The following is a 20265-nucleotide window of genomic DNA, read 5'->3' as shown; positions in this document are numbered from 1 at the left end:
CATGTTTCACCATCTTTTATGTGCTTATTAGCACTAAACACAAAGTACAGATTCACAGTCAAGAGTCAACACCTTACTGCCATTTAAACATAGTTGATATGAGTCAATTAAAATAATTAATAAATATAACATAACATTTCCATAGGAAATATTGCAGGAAGTTGGTCATATACCAAAGTAGCGTTTAGGACAAACTGAGATTAACTATTACAGTTCATCCCTTGGACAACATAGGCTACATATCTGTAGCAAATTTAATGGTAATCCGTAGTTGCAGAAGCATTTCAATCAAAGCTACAAATGTCATGGTGGTGCTAGAGGAAAAGTCGGGATCACCCAAGTCACCAAAGTCAAATGAATACATTATCTGGGAACCATGAAGGTCTGAACCAAATCTCTTGGCAATCCATCACAAAAGATACTTCACGAAAAGCCAAGAATGTCAACTTGGAGGCCATAAAAAGTCATTTGGATTCATCCTCTCGGGAACATCCAAAACTTGATATATTTCAGTTTTAAACAACCAGACTGACTGACATTGCCATCCAGAGACTAAAAATGATCAAAGCATGTCATCCTTCTGCCAAACATCACATTGTACATCTGCCATGTTTATCATACAGATACATCGTCCATTGTGTCCAACTCCATTCATTTGAAGAGGGCGGTGGTCTACTTGTAAGGCCCCTGGGGCTTACAAGGGGCATTGTTTGCACTCTGACTCACTCTGTATATTTACATGTGTGTGCAGCACGGGGCAAAGTTCCCTCAGAGTTTGGTAATATTTAACGGGACAGTTTTGGGTGACATAGCTGAGCACCAAACATGAGGAAGAAGCAGCATCATTGACATGTATCCACTGTGTGTGACAGTCGCCGCTGATCCACAGAGACACCAGACTGAGGTGAGTCAGACAAACACAGTGTTACAAGATTTATGGTTATTAATTGTTCACTTAACATGGACTTTTATTCAGGAGATGCTGCTCTCTGCTGTGTGTGAAAGAAATGGCAGAGAGACAGGTGCAGTGCTGCAAGTTACTCATACAAAAGACAAACAGTCATACTCAGACCTGAGTTAAATTTAACTGAAACAGCCGTATCAGTGGCATATAAACAGATGATCATGTCGCACACAAAGATTTATTCAAGTTCTATTATATTACTGTAACTTGCTTCAACTCTTCAGCTTGGTTAGACTTTATTGCATTGCTTCATTTTAGTGTCAGTAAATCCTGAGTTTGATGTTGTTCAAAATTACTTTAATGCAGAGCTCAGAATTAATAAAACAAGATATAATTTAAACAAAATAAGTTTTGTAATTTTTTCTTTTTATAATGGTGCTTTGAGCTAAGTGTTAACCTCAGCATGCTAACATGCTCACAATAACAGCGCTACCATGCTGATGTGCAGCAGGTATAATGTTTACCATGTTCTCCATCTTAGTGTAGCATGTTAGCATGCTAAAGGAAATAGCACTAAACACAAAGCACAGCTGAGGCTGATGGGAAAGTCATTCGTTTTGCAGTTATTTCATAAACAAAAGTATTTGATAAATTAAAAATTTGATCTGAAGATGATTTAAAATCACAAATCTGCTGGTGGCTCAAGAGGAAAAATCAGGGGATCACCAAAGTTAGTAGCAGTCATCCCCTGGACAACATGGATATGTGTTCCATATTTCATGGCAATCCATCCAGTAGTTACTGAGATATTTCAGTCTGAATGGAAGTGGTTTACTAACAAACCGACAGACCGACGATGCCATCCCTAGAGCCACGTTGCTAGCATGTCTAAAAACTTCAAATTATGATCAACAGTGCTCCCATGTGGGGAATACTTCAATTCTTTTTGTTTCAGGTCCATTCAGCATTGAACAATGGATTGACTGGATCGACGTACTAAACATGGACATCTTTTCGCTGTTAGTGCTCCTACTCTCATGCAGGATTCAAGGTGAGAGTTCAGCTCAAAACAAACACAGCAGCTTGTTTGATAGGAGATGTGTCACAGAGGCCGGTAATGTGCTGGTATTAACGGCCACATTCAGGCGCCATGGTGTGCTTAATAGTAGCACCCCTCAATTAAACCCTCAGACAGTCTAATTAGGAGGCCTAATGATCTATCTGCACTTCATAATTAATTTTTTTTCCAAAATGGCTGCTTATCTAGTGAACAGTAAGATGTAGGCAGTGGCCAGGGGACTTCAGAGTCACTGGTTCATGGTCCCAATAGGAGCACGCACAAATTATGCTCATTAGTCTGCCATTCTCTGATTGCAATGAAAAGAAATAGCTGTATAGGCTGGCCTAGATATTTCTCAGACCTAATTTCCTAAAGGGATGCATAATTTATGATTCCGCATGCTGGCTGTAGACGGTAACGCAGTTAGCTCACAACAAACAAGTTATACATCACCCTGAGTACTGTGGTGTAAACCTGTTATTTCATATTTCACGGTTTGCCATTACTATAAATCCCTTTTCTCCTTCATTTGTCAGCGATAGAAAGCCACAAAGATGGGCTGGAATTCAACTGGGGATGTGTGCACTGATGTGTCTGTGTGTGAGTGCATGTGTCTGAATAATGTTTATAGGTAACTGAAGAGTAGGCCCTAACAATAATGTTTCCTCATAGTCTATTCTTCTGTTTTAGCCCTCATGTAATCCTTGTAGCTTTATCAAGGTCTGCAGTTTCTGTTAAAATGTTTACCCTGCAGAATGATGCCGTGGCCTGTTGCTGACAGCTACAGATGCATTTACACTCTGCTTTTTTGTCAGTATTTCTTCCCTAAATCCTATTTGCCCTCATTCATGAACCCAGCCAAATCACCCATCTCCATCTGGACAGCCACAGTAAGAAGCAGATTTAGGGAGTTGTGCTGTCATTCTCTTTCTTTGTCTCTTTATCCCTCTAAGGCTTTTCATTCTTTCTTTCTTTCTTTCTTTCTTCATCCCTACTTTCTTTTCATCTCTTACTCACTCTCTCCATGCCTTGAATGCTCTTGAAAGTGACACACACTGGGTCCTCTGTCAAGGCAAGATTTAGATTTGTACACAGAAAAACTCTTGACTCAAATTAGACTAAAACAAAATGCTACTACTGAATTGTTATGTTTTTCTGTTCTTTGAACAAACTGAGTGACTGAATCTACTTACTGCTACTTAACCCTCCACTACGAAAGGCAAAGTCTCTTCTCAAATAATGTCAGTCTGTCAGGATGTTTTCATTTTGATTTCTGCTGTAAATGTGATGTTGCTGTATATGCACATTGCGTATATTTTATTTAGTTTGAGATCATATTCGAAGGAGTCAGTTTGAATAGCAAAAAAGTTAAATTATTTCATATCCTGATGAATTTGCATTCATGTCCTAATGTCACTCAAGTGTACTGTACCATTTGACTGGTGATTAACTGTGCATCTTTAGAATGTAGATTGCTTGTATGTTTTCCTTACTTGGAGTGATTTTCTGATAAGGTCAGTAATGAAACTGTGCCACACTGTGTAGTTCAGGTGTTGTATATTGCAAATATTACATTACTTGTAATATTACTGGTCTTATTAGGTCTTGTTAAAAGAATAGTTAGGAACAGGAAATACAGACTCTCTTCTGGTTGCCTGGCAACCTCATGACCGGACTCCAGGAAGCCACTGCACCCAGTCAAGAAATAGTCCAGCACATAACCTCAGTAAAACCACAACTTGTCATTCTTAAAATCAGTTTAAATTAATTTAAACAAACAAGATATTAAGTGTTAATTAGTAAGGTTTAGAGGTGCTAGTAGACAAATGTTGTTACCTTTGGACAGAGTCAAGCTAGTTGGTTCCCTCGTTTCCAGTCTTTGTGCTAAGCTAAGCTAACCAGATGCTGGCTCCATAGCCACATATGAGAGTGGTATCCATCTTTTCATCTAACTCTCAACAAGAAAGCGGATAAGCGCCACTATTTCTGTCAAAGTACTTGTTAGTAAGTGGTGCTCTGGTGGTTTGATTTGTTTTCACTTATTTCCAAAACACTTTCAGACTCAGTTCAAGATAGATCGAAGGTCTTGTAAATGTGTTTTATGTCTGTCTCTCTCTTGACTTTTAGGAGTTGGAGCTCAGATGAAACTGTTGCCTGAAACACTAACTGTCCTGCAAGGTGAGGAGTCCCGGCTTACCTGCAGTACCTCCCACACCCAGTGGACCGTTATGGTGTGGCTGCTGAACGGTAGGGCGGTTCTCACCATCTCCAAGGAGACTGGCGTCCTGCCCTCCATCTACACTAATGTGACGGCTGAGAAAAGCTGTGCCTCCCTAGGAGACTGCTGGGTGTTTGTCCTGAAGAACACAGAGAGGCACAACCAGGGACAAGTGACCTGTGACCTCCAGGGCCTTGATAAGAAAACAGCAAGCCTGTTTGTACAAGGTCTGTATGTTCATATGTGAGGTTATGTTTGTGTATGAGAGAGACTCAGAGGAGGTACTTTGTGTATGTGTGTGTGTTACTTTGATTCATTGTTGCAGGAAGGCAGCAAGGAACTGTTTATTTCTGCTGCTGAGAATTTCAAAGGCTTTTTGTGCAGCCAGCTCCTCTCAGGGATACTCACTTATTTGCAAACAAGAGCCTGCACACACACACATGCACAAAGCAGAAAAGGAAACCAAGCAGATGGCAAGACTCAATTGCAACTATTGCAGCGTGAGAGAGTGCAGAAACACAATGAATTTAACCTTGACGAGGCAAAAAGCAGCATGTAAAAAAAGAGGTAAATGAAGAGACTAAGCAAAAGTTGTGCAGCTGCTTTCATTCTGCCCACCCACACACCGCCGTTGCTTCTCACAAAAAAAAGATAAAGAACACAAAGAGTCACAGACAAAGAATGTAGTATTTTTCCTCAACATTCAAGGTGCTCATCTGAATTAAGTGCCTCTGTTTTGATTTGTTTGAAGTGGGGATTCAAGAATGGAAGTTTTCAGCCTTCTGTGAAAGCAGCTGAACTAGCGCCTGAGTGATCAATCACGGTGTATATCAAGGGTGGGGAATCATTTGGGACCGTGTGGCATGTTTGATGGTCTCTGTGACATTGTTGATGACAGTGTGGGTGGTGTCAGGGATAGGAATTGATTGGCCTTCAGATATAAATACCAGGTGGAAAGTGCTGGACTCAATGCCAGTCAGACCAGGCAGAAGAGCAGGATTTACAGCCAATCTCCTCTCCTCTCCTTGTTTAGTGTATATTTTTATGCAGATGCTGTGCCAAAGGGGGTATACTGTGAGAGGACTGGGTGGGAGAGTTAAGAGTAGGGACTTGATAAGAATCAGTAGTTCTCTGCAGTTCTGATGGTGTCGTTATCTCAAGCTGGAGAGCACTGCAGTGTGAACCAGCATATTAACAAGTGAGACTTCCCTGATAGTAATAACCAAAGAAATATTGTAAACAGGCAAGTTGGAGCAATTTCTGCACTTAAATTGGCCACAAACAGTTTCATTTCCATACAAATTAGGGACTGTACAAAAATTATTATGAGAGGAGGTCAGTTTTGCAGTGCAATTTTTCTTTTTCTAGGAGAACAGAGAAGGATATTTAATTATTTTTCCTCTTGAAAAGATGGATTAAAGGAAGGGACCTCGCCCCCACTCCAGTCATTTTTGTACGGTCCCTTAGTTTAAAGATTGCCTGATGAAAAATGCCATATTTAATTGACACATGCATCTCTGGGAAGATATTGACCACTCGATGCTTGACACAGCACAGTTGTAACTCAAACTAGATGACAACTTATTATGAAACTGCTTCTAGATTTGCTTGGACACTGTGCTTCTCTTGACCTTATCATTCAGCTTATTTGCATCTACAGTCTGTACAAACCGAACTGAGAGCTCAGCTAAAACAAAATCTGCATGGAAACATCCCCTCTGCAAAAAAGTGAGAGGAAACAAAACCAATGACCCATCGCCTCCAATATATTATGGAGAGAGCCTCCATTGCTGCCAGGGCCACAAATCCCCACTGACATATGCAGCCATTAACAGTAGTGTATGGTGAATCAGGCCCTCCAGTCTGGATGCAGAGCATCACTATGGCCTGACACAGCCTTTGAATTAATTGTGCATCCTGGCACGCCCAGTTAACAGTCAGCAACTCTGCCTGTGATTTGTGTACTGCAGCTCCAAATATACTGTTGGAATGGAGCCACAAATCTACAGCGGGCTGGTTGACTCTGTACGCTATCATCCACACTCCCTGCTTTAATTGCCCAATATGAGGATGATGCAAACATGAGCACACACTCCTTCTCTGCTTATTTCTCTTACAACACGCAAATACAGCACATAAACCTTTTACTTGAGCAAATCAATATGTTGGGTACGAACAGGATCTGCAGTGAAGGCCAGAGCTGCAGAAAAGGAGAACTCCTTGATGTAAATCAAACAAGCATGAACATGCCTGTGATGACTGGCCTGTAGAGGAATAGGGTCCTCCTCATTGGAATAGATTCACACCCACACATACAGAGCATGTGTTATAGACTGGTCATGTAACACCAATCCTGCACACAGACAAGTCTTTAAATGCTACCCTAAATTTTCCCCCTGCTGAAAAATCACTAGAATTAGAGTTAGCTGAGGGCTCCCCGCCTCACACAGCCTGCAACAGCAGCCCGAAGTCTTCAGAGTTTCCCTACAGTGATTAACAAACCTTATGAAACCTTATTTCAGGGATCACTTAGATTGGAGCTTTTGGAGGGAGTGCTGATGCCGTTCCTTTCTCTATTCAGATGTATCAATCAGCCATGATCGCCCAGAGCCCCTCATCAGTCAGTGCAAATGAGGCTGCTGGTTCCTCGCCAACCTTTATTCACTGGCGCTGAGATTCTCTAAGAGCAGCGGGAGTCCACTATCAGAACCGTTCGCTTTTAGAATTGGATAGTACGATGTTTATGACACCAAATCAGGCATCGAATGAAAAGCCCCTGGAGAAAAAGAACAGCCAATAACGCGTACAAAACATCTGAGGATTTGAACCTAAATCAACACAGACATGTCATTCGCTTAGACAAAGCACCGAAGCTTCTGTAATTATCTTTCTGTCTATTGCAATTGTCTGTTGCATCCACCGCCTTTCATTCTGCCAGACAATAGACTTCACATATGAGATACTGTATCTCCCAGGGCCTTAAGTGGCTTATTTGGCTGGCAGGGAAGGAGATGAAGGGGGAAAGAGGAGAAGCATTCGTCAGGCAATTGAGACTTTGAGACATGCGATCAATCACCCGGGACGAATGAAATCCGTCTTTTGTAAGTGAACTTGGCGACTGAAGAGATGATGCTCATCTTTGGGTACAGATGTACATGCAACTACATGAATTTCAAAGGAGACTGTTGATGAAATTCATCGATTTTCTGCCCAGTTTTGTCAGTATTCATAAATGTACGCACCCTCATGCATGTATAGAATTATACAGAAGTACATACACATGCGTGCAGGCACAATAAGAAAAACAGTACACAATTCAAGTTTGTGAATCTAGTTTCTTCTGATTGCAGAAAAGGGCAGCGTGAAAGTCTTGGGGGACGACAAGTTGGCTTTTAAGGGGCAGTCAGTCCTGTTTGAATGCCAAGCAGCAGGATGGTTCCCTCGACCCACTTTGCAATGGCAGGTGAATGACAAAAAGGTAAGTACATCCTCATGACTATTATCTTTATATCAAAAAGGTCTTTTGAGAACAAAGCAAAGCTTTTATATTAGAAAACACTCATCAAGATCAAGATACACCGCTGCCAAAAACAAAGAATTGCATTTGGTTTATAGCTTTAAAAGAGGCAAGAAAAGGGCAAAACTTTTTGTCGATTTCTAAATAATATAACTTTAATTCACAGACCACTTTGTGAACATTTCATCTCAAAACTACTTTCTTTTTAAGTACTCCTGCAAAAACAGTACAGGCTCTAATTTTGTGCAGAACCACAGAAGGTGCAAATGCAGGTGAATTGTTACTTTCTGTTGGGAGAAAGTGGCCTAAAGACTGATAACAATCATTAATTGTGCTTGCTCCACAATGCAGAGGGAATCAACTGGTCAAAACAGGATTTAAGGATTGTCATTATATCTGGACAGACATGTTGCTGTTTTTTTCAAGTCTAATTGTTTGGCGCAAAGTACCATAAACCAAATGGCATTGAGCTTCATTGCACTGGTGTGAAACTATCAAAATCGATACACTGGATTCTGAGCAAAGGTGATCTTTGAAATCTGCCACTGGATGGAGCGACCTATAAACTGAGCTAATCTAAAACAGAGATAAAACAGATCCGTCATCTCCAAAAACCTTTATTTTAGAGGAGACACAAATCTGGCAGAGATGGACTCGTCATCATCAGTTTCATACAGTAAACAAAAACACTTCATTGGAAAACTATTTAAAAACAAACATGCTCACGGAGGCGCAGCAGATTGTGAATGCACCACAAGAAGAAAAATGAGTTGTACATTTATTTTTGGGACAACTCTCCCTTTAAATACAGTTACATTTTGAGTATTTACAGAATAACTCTGCTAAATCATCCCAATCACTCATCAGAATATGAAAAACACTGATTCTCTCTCTCTCTGGGGATTGGCGTGGAGGTGAGCCCAGGTAAATACAACATCAGTAGTGAGTCAGGGAACGGCCTCTTCACTGTGACCAGCAACCTCAACGTGACGGCAGCGAGGAGCTCTCATGTGGATTGTCTGGCCTCTGTGTCTGCCCTCCCCACACCACTGAAGAGCAGCATCGGTCTGACAGTGGGTGAGATAACACAGCCATCATGTTGTACATTAAATAACATATGCATACACGCACAGAGGGAGTCGTCTGTCAAGTCTCTTTGTTCTGTCCTAGTTTAGTTCTCTGTCTCTACATTTCTGTGTTTCTCTTTGTGTGTTTAATTTTGTTCTCCCCCCTTTTTTCTGTCCCTTTGTCTTTTGGGAAGCCTTTGAATCATCACTGAGCATTATTATTTAAGAGCAGAGTGGAACAGAAAGGAGCTGCCAGATCAACACTGCATGAGTTTTGCATCACAGCCACTAAAGTGGAGCTGAGGTTTCAAACCTCTCTAAGGCCCACAGCTTCAAAATACAAATGCTGCTCTATTATCTCAGTAATGTTCCTTTTGTAGTTGTAGTTGTAACATTTTCTGGAAATCCATTCAGAGCAGCTTCCCTCAGCAAACACCCTCGTGCCTACTACTGCAAATTAAAACAGGAAATTAAACACAGCTTTCTTTACACGATGTCTGCAAATCTGTAATTGAATTGCAAAAGTAACAACACTGCTTCAGCATTTTCTTTACCAAAACACTGTCCTCAGTTGCAGAGGTGCTGCAGGAAGAAGATGACTGCACAGTCCCGCTGGCGGTAACGGCCTCCCTCTCTGCTCTTCTGCTGCTCCTCCTGCTCTGCACCTGCACTGTCCTCTGGTACAGACAAAGGAGACAAGCAAGTAGGCACTTTCCTCTTACTGAAATTGCTCTAGGTGAAAAAAAAAAGAAGTCACCTCCCCCTACACTTTTCCAGAACAGAAAGTGTGATTAAAGTGTAATGAAGAAGATAGGCGGTTACATGCTGTGACTCGGCACTGCCCCGCGCCGGCCTTCACCAAGGGCACGCAATATTTTTTCTGACAAAGGCAGAACATTAGTTGTCAGCAGAAAGCTTTTCTTCTCAGGAAACAGCAGCAGGGCAAAATATAGAGAAGTATGTGTATGACTGCAGGGTTGGAGGTTTGAATCCCAGAACAAGTGGGAGAATTCGAACAGGAGGGAGTAATAACTATTAATCCTCAACCTACAGCAGGGGCGCCCTCGAGCAACAGTGTGAATGTGTGAAGATACTTCTGTCCCTGTAATTACAGTGAATTGATTGTGTAGTTTTTAAAGTCCAACTGAAAATAAGTAGCTTGTTTTTTTGGCAGTAGCAGTGGCGGAGCTCTGTATTTGGCAGCAGCAGAGCTCAGTATTTGGCAGCAGAGCTACAACATACATATATGTCTCTTCTTTGTGAAAAAAATAAAAATCCAAAAGAGAGAAATTTACATTTGATTGTCTATGTAGGTTGATAATTTGTTTTCAGAATCAGAATCAGAATCAGAAACTGTTTATTGCCAAGTAACATACATTACAAGGAATTTGCCGTGGTCTGAAGGTGCTATTGTTTCGATAACAAATAAGTAGAATATAAAAGGTAAAATAAAAAAATAAAAATAAAAATAAGATAAATAACAAACAGACCAGAATAAAGTAAAGTGTCCAGATAAAGTGTCCAGTAGGGGGTGGGTGCGTTAATGTAACGCAGGGGGGACAGGGGTGATGTACGTGATGTACTGCCAAACAAATTATTTAATGATGCCGTAACATCATAGTTCTATCAAAGGTCACACTGACTAACAGCAAGGCAGCAGCCTGGTACATGACACAAGGGCCGCAGGCTTCCTTCCATTGTGGTTGTTCGGAACACTTTTGATTCCAGACGTGGTCGGACAACACGGTGTTTTAACTAGTTCTGTTCAAGCATAACCCGACCTTTACTCTAAGCACAAGTGCTGACAAAACACTGTCTGCCTTTGGCTTGTAACGCCCCTGCTGGGGCTCAGCCTGCTCGCTCTGCTGTCAATCCACCATGCAAACTGACACGCTCACTCAGAGGCTGAAAGAAAAAGGAACATTTCTGATATTTCCCTGAATACCTTTTTTTCTTGCTATAAATGATAAACTATTAAAAATGAATCTAAAAAATCACTTTTTCACAAGCTAAAGTTTTACTGAAATAGAATGCCACACCACAGCTGTGATCACATCCATTACAAGTAGTAGTAGTAGTATCAGAAACAGGACATTAGAGACATTCACCGTGAACAATAAGTCAGCGAAGAACAGAAACATAATGTATCTTTGTTCACTTTTATTTTGTAAATTCTTTTTTTGTTTGTTGTTGTTAAAAACATCTAGTTTGAACTTTGTGCGTATTTACTTTGGTTCATCTATTAGCCAAGAAACAGTATTTCCACTTTAATATGACTGGTGATCTTTGGTGTTTGATTTTAAAAAAGGTGTTACAGGAAAAATAGGTTAAAAAAAATTATAGTGAGTGTCCCTTGGGTAAATAAAGGACCATGTCCTGGTCCTGGGTTTATATCTAAACCCAAATGAGTTGACAGTAGTCTGGTGGGAATGTGGCAACCTTGGACAGGCTATCAACCTGTTTGCTAAAAGAATTACAGCTGTTGGTACACTGGGAGAAATTGTGCCTTTGGGAACATGAGGTCCTGACTCACACCTGGTTTCAGCCAGATGAGTCAGTATGTTTGACTGAACAAAACCCACTGTAACACAGTATCGCATTAAGCTTTTGGACACAACGTATTCAGTAGATTTAAGGGAATAGTTACACATTTTGGGAAACACGTTTATCCGCTTTTTTGCCGAGACTCAGATGAGAAGATTGAACACACTCTCTTATCTGTACGGTAAATATGAAGCTACAGCCATCAGCTTAGCTTAGCATTACAGACTGGAAATGGGGTGAAAAAGCTAGCCCGGTGTTGTTTTGTTATTTTGTTACTTTCAGAAACAGCCAGGCTACCACCCTCTGTTTTCAGTCTTTGTGCTAAGCTACGCTAATTTGCTGCTATATGTAGCTTCATTTTTAACTGACAGACATGAGAGTGGTATCACTCTTCTCGTCTAACTCTCAGCCACTGAGCATAATTCCCAAAATTAACTATTCCTTTAAGAGAGACGTAGAATTTTTGTTTGTAAAGTCTAAAGGTGACAAAGGCAGCATGGCTCAGGAAATTCTACAAAGCCCATTAATAAGGGTTTAAAACCAACACACAGTGAGACAGTTTTACTGCAACTCTTTTAGAGCTCATAACCCGACCCAGAATATTTGTGATGTGGCCGGACTACTTGTCACCTCTCCAAACAGAGAGGTCGATACCTTGGCAAAGTTGTGGAAGTAAAGTGGAGTGATGTTGTAAGAAGTCTGGCCAGGAAAGAGGGATGCTGCAGAGATGTTTCTGGGGTGCCGTCTCCGAGGAGACCGTTGCTCTATAGCACAAGGAGGCAGAGGAGGCCTGTTTGGGCGTGATAACAAAAAGTAGCCCTGAGTCACACATTTAGAAGTCAGTGTAATCCCCGTGACTGATTCTGGACCATTGCAAATCACCGCTATGGTTTAGAGCTAAGGGATTATCATATAGCAGGTGTGACCTTTCTCCTCCGGCAGCTGATTCCGTACCTGAAACGTCTGATAGCTCCTTCACCATTGTCCTTGCTTCAGTCTTACAGCTTTAATGTAACATCCCTGAGCAAGTTAAATTAACTTCATGAGGATGCTTCACATGTTAGAGGAAGTGGCAGGCTTCCAAGTCACTAAGCTCTTCTTTGAGTAATCCACCTCAATGGGGAGTAATGTATGCTTTGTAATTATTGGAAAAATAGAAGGGATCCAATATAGTCACCCTCAAAGACTTTGGCCAGCATGACAGCGGGGATTTAAAATATAATGACAAAGGCAATTTCTCTCCCTGTAAAAAAAGGAACAGTTTATATCTCTCCTGAGGCAAGCGCCATCTGCACCATTGTTATATTGTTGTGTTTTCGCCCTGGCCAGGAGGACCTTTGGCAAACACAACCATGAAGCCATGTTACAAAACTCATTAACACTCAGCTCCAGCTTTCACTGTTGAATTGCAAATGGACTGGAGGCTATGATATTAGTGCAGAACCCAAAACTAATAAGCGGTGGGACATTTACAGCGTTCATATTGCTGTAGATGCAGTGAGCGAGCACAGTGGTTCTGTGGTCAATACAGTGAGAATAATACAGTTAGAGGCTGATAGCTCATGATAGTTCTGTAAACTTAATGCCTCTTTTTTTTGTTTTACCTTTCAGAACCGAGCCCACAGGAGGCAATAAGGTAAGATTGAAGAGCTCTTTTGCTTTATGAGGCAAACAACCTTTCTTTAAACAACTTTTCTTTTCTTCACTTTTGAAACTAACAAAAATAACTTTGAGATAAAGTCTTAAGTGAAAGTGACTGACGTGAGGAGAAAGTAGCTGCTTATAATCTGTGATAGTAGCAGAGACATACAGCCCTGGCTGCATTGAGCTCCATTTATACTTTGCATAAGCTAATACGAAGACTCAGCAAGAGTGTCAGTACAACTTATTTCCGAGAACGAATGGGCTTTTATTGTTCCCCATTATAAAAGAAAATTGAAGACATGAATTTGAAATTACATGCATTAAATAGTCATTACATTTTGTAACAACTTAATTAAGATTCAAATTGTCGTTAGCTCATTTGAGAAGCAGATATATTACTCACTATATTTGTCAGCATTTTCCATGCAGCTGAAATACATTTTACAGCTTTTCCATTGAGCACATTGAAGCGAGAGTTGAGTACGTTGGTTGGGTCTAATAAAATGCAGTGAAAAATGATGAGGATGTTCGTTTTTTTATCTGTCGAAGCACTTTATGATTAAAACAATGCAGGGGCCCCCTGATATACTGCAGCTTTGTGAGAAAAGAAAATTGTCTGTTCACAACAGCAAAGCCTCTGACAAAGTGGCTCTGCCGTATCTCAGCTAAAGGTTATCTTTTCCATTGGACCGCTCATTTGGGCATTTGCAGGTCCGACCGATCGGTGAGCGGGAGAGTCTTGGTTGCTGAGGCGACAGGGGGGAAGGTCAACCCGGCGTACTCTAGTGAAGGCCCCACAGGTGAGAGAGGGACATATAGTTCTCCATGATAATTGTAAACCTCAACTACAACTGTTCCATCACAATAACACTGTTGAAAATCTGAGCGTTCAGATAAATATTTCAGTTTAATCTCACAAACTGCATTAAGTTACAGTAAGTAAGTTTACTACTGTACTAACTGCACAGGTAAGTCAGATTTTTACAAACGCATTACACTAAATTTCCCCAGTGTTTCTTTAATAAGGTTGTTTTTTTACTTGATGAGGTTTTTGCCTTTCAAAATATGGCAGTATCTTCAGAAACCTCTATGGGGGACATTTCTTCTAACTTCTGATTGGTCACTGATAGAAGTCAATACATGTAATAGAGAATATAGCTTCAGTCAAATTAAAGAACCTTTCCAGAGTGTTTGCGTGTGTTAGTTTCAGCTACTTCACTACAAATTATTTATACTTTACATTTTTGCCAACTATTTTTGAATGCATGCTATACATATTTAGATTTTTGGATATGTTTTTCCCACCGTTTCAGGAATATATTGGTTTCCTTTCATTTCCATGCAATCAGTCGACTCTTAAAACATGCATGAGTTGAGTAATTCATCAACATAAAGTTGTATTATGATTGCTTGGTAATGCACTTTTATTGGTGAGTGAGGTACTTGCAAATGGCTTCAAGTTTAAGTAGTTAATAAAGTTTTAACCTCGTGGCCAGTTGAGCAGCGACAAACCACATAATATGCAAGTGTCAAAATCAAGCAGATCATATTTATATTTACTTTTTAATTCTGTTTTTCAGACAGAAACAAAAGATGGATTTAAACTCAGGATGCTGGATTTATTTGGTACACATCTCAGACCTCTGAGCCACTAAATTGCCTCATTCATACTATTTTGCTGAAGTCTGCTTTTAGTCCAATGTGTTCCGTAGCTGGTCAGAGGGGCTGCAAGGTTAGATCAGGCTAAATTGCTGTTTTTCACCCTGCAGATGCAGTTTACAATGATCTAATCATGGAAACTCGTAGCCAGATGGACCTTGTCAGCTTTGGAAAGGTAAGATAGAGAAGGAGAAGCTGGGAGACAGAGACACAGAGAGAGAGAGGGGGACAGAGGAATAATGCAGCCATTCATTCTGCAGCTGGAGTTTCTGCCACCTCCTCGCTGCGCTGCTATACTGTTGCACCTCTGCTGGCCAGACAGCTCAATACACTCATCATGGCATAAAGCAGGGATGTGGAATAACATGCTTTTTGGTCATATTGGGTAAATCCAAATTTGTAGAGCATGTCATGGCTCTGTTTTTGAGCTTACAGGGCACTTCTAAGTGGCTCCATCATCATCATCATCATCATCATCGTGGTGTATCATCTAAATATTGGGACGATCTACAGGTGCACATGGACTAAACTGACTGAACTGACTGAGACACAAATTGAGAAAAATACCCTGTAAATATTGTCATTGCTCTAACATGATTCCAACTTGTCAATGTTGATGAGGTAATTGTGCCTCAGGGGGTTTTCTAGGCCTGTAATCCACTAATTGATCGTTATATTGATTCTGGATAACATACTTTATTGATATCTTGCGTAACATCCTGGTGTCTAATGATGAATGGAGGAAGGACAACTACACTCTTCTGGACAGGTTTATGTAGCCTCTTTTCCCAATTACGTCTGCTGTGGAGCAGCTCTGACTTGAGGTCACTAGTTCAGCTCTTATTCACTGTCTTTGAAGTAATGAACCCGTGCGTTGGGTTTGGTAATAGGATTACCTTATCTGGAGGTACTAAGATACGTCTGTGGGTGATCTGGACATGCAGTTTTCCAGGAAAAGTTTCAGGACAGGAATCTCAGTTAGTAGCCCTTTCCTGTGATTGTTGTCCATCTACATTGCTGCACTGTCACTAAACTCTTAATTTGATGTTGTGCCCCAGGTCCCTGATGTTGTGTCCTCCAGCAGCCTCTCTCTGCACAGTGACAGCTGGACCCAGTCATGTCAATCAGAGGAAAGCTCCAAGAATGTCAGGAGAATCACCACAGTTTGAATATGTTTATTATTATGTTATCTGATATAACAAATGATGGAAGGATGTTAATGATGTACACTATTGTGCAGTATTTACAGGCGGGCCACTCACCAGTGTTTATATGGTATTATGTTTCCCATTTTTATAAAGCTAGAAGCTAGTGTTATGTGATCTTGAGCTAAATGTGCACCTTTACCTTTAACATTTGATGTATCCTTAAAAAAATTCAATAAATGTTCTTGACTTATATTTATATATCATTTGTGCAGGCCATAGTCATTTGGACCAAAACAGCATATACAGTATATTTCATATACAGATATGAGCATTTCACAATAAATTACAGTTTTTTACAACTTGGGTCTTATTTTTGCAGCTTTTACCATCACTTTTTAATGGTTAGGATAACATGTTAACTGCAGAGTTAATTGCTGAGGTTAGGGGGAAAAACACAAGCAGTGAGAGATGAGACAAGTTGTGAACAAGCCAACAGATTATCTAAACCACTTTATTTTGAGGTAAAACTGAGAGTGAGTGCTCCTACAATGTTGGTCATTTTCCAATTTTGCGCAGCATAACTGTGGATGCACAAACACTGTAAGCTGAGTAGGTCAAAGATGAACCAGGTAGATAATCTGTGAACTCCGACGTGTGTTTACAACTGACAGTTTGAATAATTTTGCAGTTGGTTGTCTCTTCCAAGTAAGTTTGGCTAACCGTGTGATTTTATTCAAAACCTGAAGGATCATCTGTGCGCTCATGTTTCTCGCCCTCATGAGACTTCTGTGATATCTCAGCAATTAACTTGGTGAATTTAATGTCAGATCCAAGTTGCAATAAACCGGAATTGTCCTTTGGCGTATTATTTAGAAAGTGTCCAAGCTGTTAGCAGTTTTAACCCCCCCCGGATATCGACTAAACTCATCTTCTCAATACCTGGTGACCTCAGTTTGATACAACTTCCTTCAGTATTTGCTGATAACTTGTGTGCTGAAGTAGATGAAGCTAAAGGATTTTTCCTGTTTCCTGTAGCTGTCTTCTCACCGTCCCTCACAGACTCAACTGGAAGAAAATCACTTGCTCCAAACAATATCTCATCATACAGTACATCATCAGAGTAGCTTGTTCCATCATTTAGGCCTTATCCTGTTTTCAGGGAGGCCATAATCCAATAAATGTCTATTTTTCTATTACATATGTGATAACATCTCAAACTCAATTTGCTTCCCAGTCATGGAAAGGAAATGGTTATAAAATACAGTATTAACAGTAAAGTCGGGAGCATAAATTAACACTATGTGACTGGTGGTGCAATGAGAACGATGTGGTGGTGAGGCTCTCACATGGGAATAACAGATTTATCTCTGTGTGAATTGGGTGACACAACATTTGCATTTTATAATAGTAAAGGATGGAGCGGAGTAGAGTGGTGAAGCTGGAGGTATATGAATCCTCCAGACACTCTATAGTTTCACCAGCACTGCAGTTATTAAAGGAGGTGGCATGCATTAAAAAGATGACATGCCTATTGCTGGTGTCCGGGAAAAAAATATGCCTCTCAGGAATTTAACATACTGCTGTAGTTACGTCTCCTATCGATACCCATGCATTAGTTTTCACATTTCAGAAACCATTTTGACAATGAATGAGCTGCTCCTAGATTATATTTGTATGATAATGTCTCAATATCTAACTAAAAATCTGTACCAATGGGGATGGTGATGTGACTCTTTTAGTATTTGTGCGTAATCTGTCACCTCCCACAACTGCACAGGCCTTGAAAGAAATGGCAAAGCATGCAACCGGCAGCTTATGTTTTATTGAATGGGAAATACTCTTTCATTTCACTGAAGGCCAATGCACGCTCTGATTGGTCCTTTCAGCGTTAGCTTTGATTTACCATGATTAGCCAAATATGACGAGCCCATAAGAAAATGGCATGGTGGCTGAATCTCTGCAAATGCAAACGCTACTGAAAACAAATGCAGTCATTTGCAGTGGACTCAATTGCAAGGCTGTATAGTTTTAATAAATTTGAATATTTTAATAAAGAAGTATGAAGGAGAAATTGTCTTTTTGAGGTCAGATCAACCAGGGCAGAGACCAGACAGAGCACACAAGTCAGAAAAGTCAAGGGATCACCAAAGTCAGTAGGACTGATCGTCTGGGAACCATGAATGTCTGTACAAAATCTTATGGCAATCCAACCAATAGTTGTTGAGATATTTCAGTCTGGACCAAAGTGGTGGACCGACAGATGCCATAGAGCCACGCCGCAAACAAGGCTGAAACCTGATGTGCCAAAAGACACTTTTTGTACCCAAAAAAACCTCCACACTTTTCACAGGGATTTAACACTGAATACTTACCACACCACCCTTCAAATGCGAAGCTCTGTTTTGTTCTGACATTATGTTGAAGGCAGTTCTGTCTTGGCTTTCCAGCATTTTTCAGATGGAGGAAAAGAAAGGAGGAATGATTTATAGGAACTCAATGGAAAGGCATATAGAATATACACAAAAAGTTGACATTTCACAGAGATCACCCCTTGAATTGACCATTTTGTAGAGACAGCATGCGTGCTTGCATTATTGAAAATAGCATGCTGACATAGTTTCCTGCTATTCTCTATCACCAGATGGCTGACACAGATCTTCACTTTGGAAATCACATCTCGCCAGTGAATGTGAGGAAAGTGTTTGTCCTCTCTCTCTCCCGCTACGCTTTCATTGTCGCTGCCTTCTGTTTTCTCACACCAAACGCCTGGCATTGAAGCGGCAGGCTATTAAATAAATTAGGTTTCCTCCAGTGGGCCTGACAAAGACAGGCACAAAATGAGAGGCCTGTTATGTGACCTGCTATAGTGTTTTGTTTTCTAGCTTAACCATACCCTTCCCTGGGGCTTACTTAGGGCACTCCATGGGTGTCAGTTTCACTCCACAAAATGGTGGGCTCGTATCGTTTGGAAGCATCTAAAGCTCAGAAAGCCAGCCGTGGCCGGTCAGTATCTGCCTTTCCAACAGTGAGGCCCTAACAAGGTCCCTCACTTTCACCCTTCATAACTACAGCCATCTTCTGGAGTCCCTGTCACTCAGTCGCTGTCTACTCGGCCCCTCCTGTCTGTCACAAGCTGTTCTCCTCCTCACGTCATTGCATGACACTACAGTTACACTGCACATGCTCAGTCTTGAGCGCTGCTCTGGCTCCCAGACTCTTACGTCAACGTACAAACTTCTTCAGTCTGCAAGGGACCAGCTGTCAGTACAGCAGGTATCTCCTTCCTTTCTGCATGCATCACAGAAAATTACCGAGTGGAACACAACCATCAGGGACGACGAGAGAGGAGTCTGCTGCTAGGGTGCAGCTCCCCAGCTTCCTCAACAGTTTTCTGTTGGCAATTAGCAAGAAGCCACTGCACTCTTTTTTTTTTTTGGTGTATGGATAAATAAATGGAAACTTTGGCTAATGGCCCTCTGGAGTACAGCATGATGTCTCCAGTGGCTTGTTATATTCTGCTTTCCACTTCCTGTTCGTCAGGGTCCATTAGCGGTCCAGTCACTGAACTGCTTTAGGAGAGAGAAGACGCTGAGCAGAGCAAGGGCATTAAAACCACACATTTACAAATATTTTAGTGCTAGAGTAGGACCTCCTCTTTATGTTTCAGTCTTTGTCAGGCAATATTGAAGGTTAAGGCTGGCAATAGTCTATATTTTTGTTATTGTCAACAAATGCCATGAAAAGAGCAAAACCAACAGTGCGACTCTCAATACCCTACCTTATCAAATTTCCTCAGACAGCTGGGCACTGTAGTTTTTAGCAAACGTAACTCAAATGGGATTAAATGGTGCATTTGTTAAGGACTATTTTCAGCTGCGGTGTGATACACATTTGCTGCTCTTGTGAGTATTCACAGCAGCAGGACTTGTATGACTGTAATAACTCAAAATAAACTATGGTGCTCATGTTCATCGTAATGGAGGAAGATGTCACCCAGTACAACAATGTGGTTCTTTGATGTATTTTCTTTCACTGTAGTTTTTATTGATGATTTCAACCTTTATACACATACACATATATACAGGCCAACAAATGAACCTATAAGCAGACAAACAAACCCCAAAAAACAAAATGATATATAAACAAAATCCATCTATCCATTCTCACAGTTTCATCAGCTAAACCAGTTTTCCTTTCCGTAGTCTTCGTTGCTGTTTTGGGTCCTGAATAATGTCCATTTCTCCCACTTTTACTTACTTTACCTATTTGTTTTTAGATCCAGACTCCTCACTTGAAGTAATCCAACACAAAGGTAGCGACACAATCATCTCTCATCATTGACTTTTGAATACATGGGGCCACAAGGACTTCTCTGTTTCTCTTCCAACATGAACATGATAATGGAACATAAACCCTGAGAACACTTCATCATTAGCTTTATGAATATGTATTCAAGCACAACAGACCCCAGTGACACGTAAAAGCTTTGCTGCTTCAGGATGCC

The 20265-nt window shown here is 40.8% G+C and overlaps 1 protein-coding gene across 1 annotated transcript; it reads left to right on the top strand.

The window, feature by feature from the left end:
* Positions 1-1906: 1906 nt before the first annotated feature.
* Positions 1907-15782, top strand: igsf5b (immunoglobulin superfamily, member 5b). Its single transcript, XM_070906500.1, has 9 exons — positions 1907-1955; positions 4092-4409; positions 7533-7660; positions 8614-8776; positions 9338-9469; positions 12922-12946; positions 13666-13754; positions 14724-14788; positions 15672-15782. Exons 1-9 carry the CDS (start codon positions 1907-1909, stop codon positions 15780-15782), a joined length of 1080 nt encoding a protein of 359 aa, XP_070762601.1.
* The last annotated feature ends 4483 nt before the right edge of the window (positions 15783-20265 follow it).

This window comes from Enoplosus armatus, chromosome 5 (genome assembly GCF_043641665.1).
Source record: "Enoplosus armatus isolate fEnoArm2 chromosome 5, fEnoArm2.hap1, whole genome shotgun sequence".
Lineage (NCBI taxonomy): Eukaryota > Metazoa > Chordata > Actinopteri > Centrarchiformes > Enoplosidae > Enoplosus > Enoplosus armatus.
This window is presented reverse-complemented; position numbering and strand designations above follow the sequence as displayed.

Coding starts and splice junctions, on each gene's coding strand:
- igsf5b (XM_070906500.1), top strand. CDS start 1,907: ATGGACATCTTTTCGCTGTTAGTGCTCCTACTCTCATGCAGGATTCAA. Junction 4,410..7,532: donor AGCAAGCCTGTTTGTACAAG/GTCTGTATGTTC, acceptor TTCTGATTGCAG/AAAAGGGCAGCGTGAAAGTC. Junction 8,777..9,337: donor CAGCATCGGTCTGACAGTGG/GTGAGATAACAC, acceptor CACTGTCCTCAG/TTGCAGAGGTGCTGCAGGAA.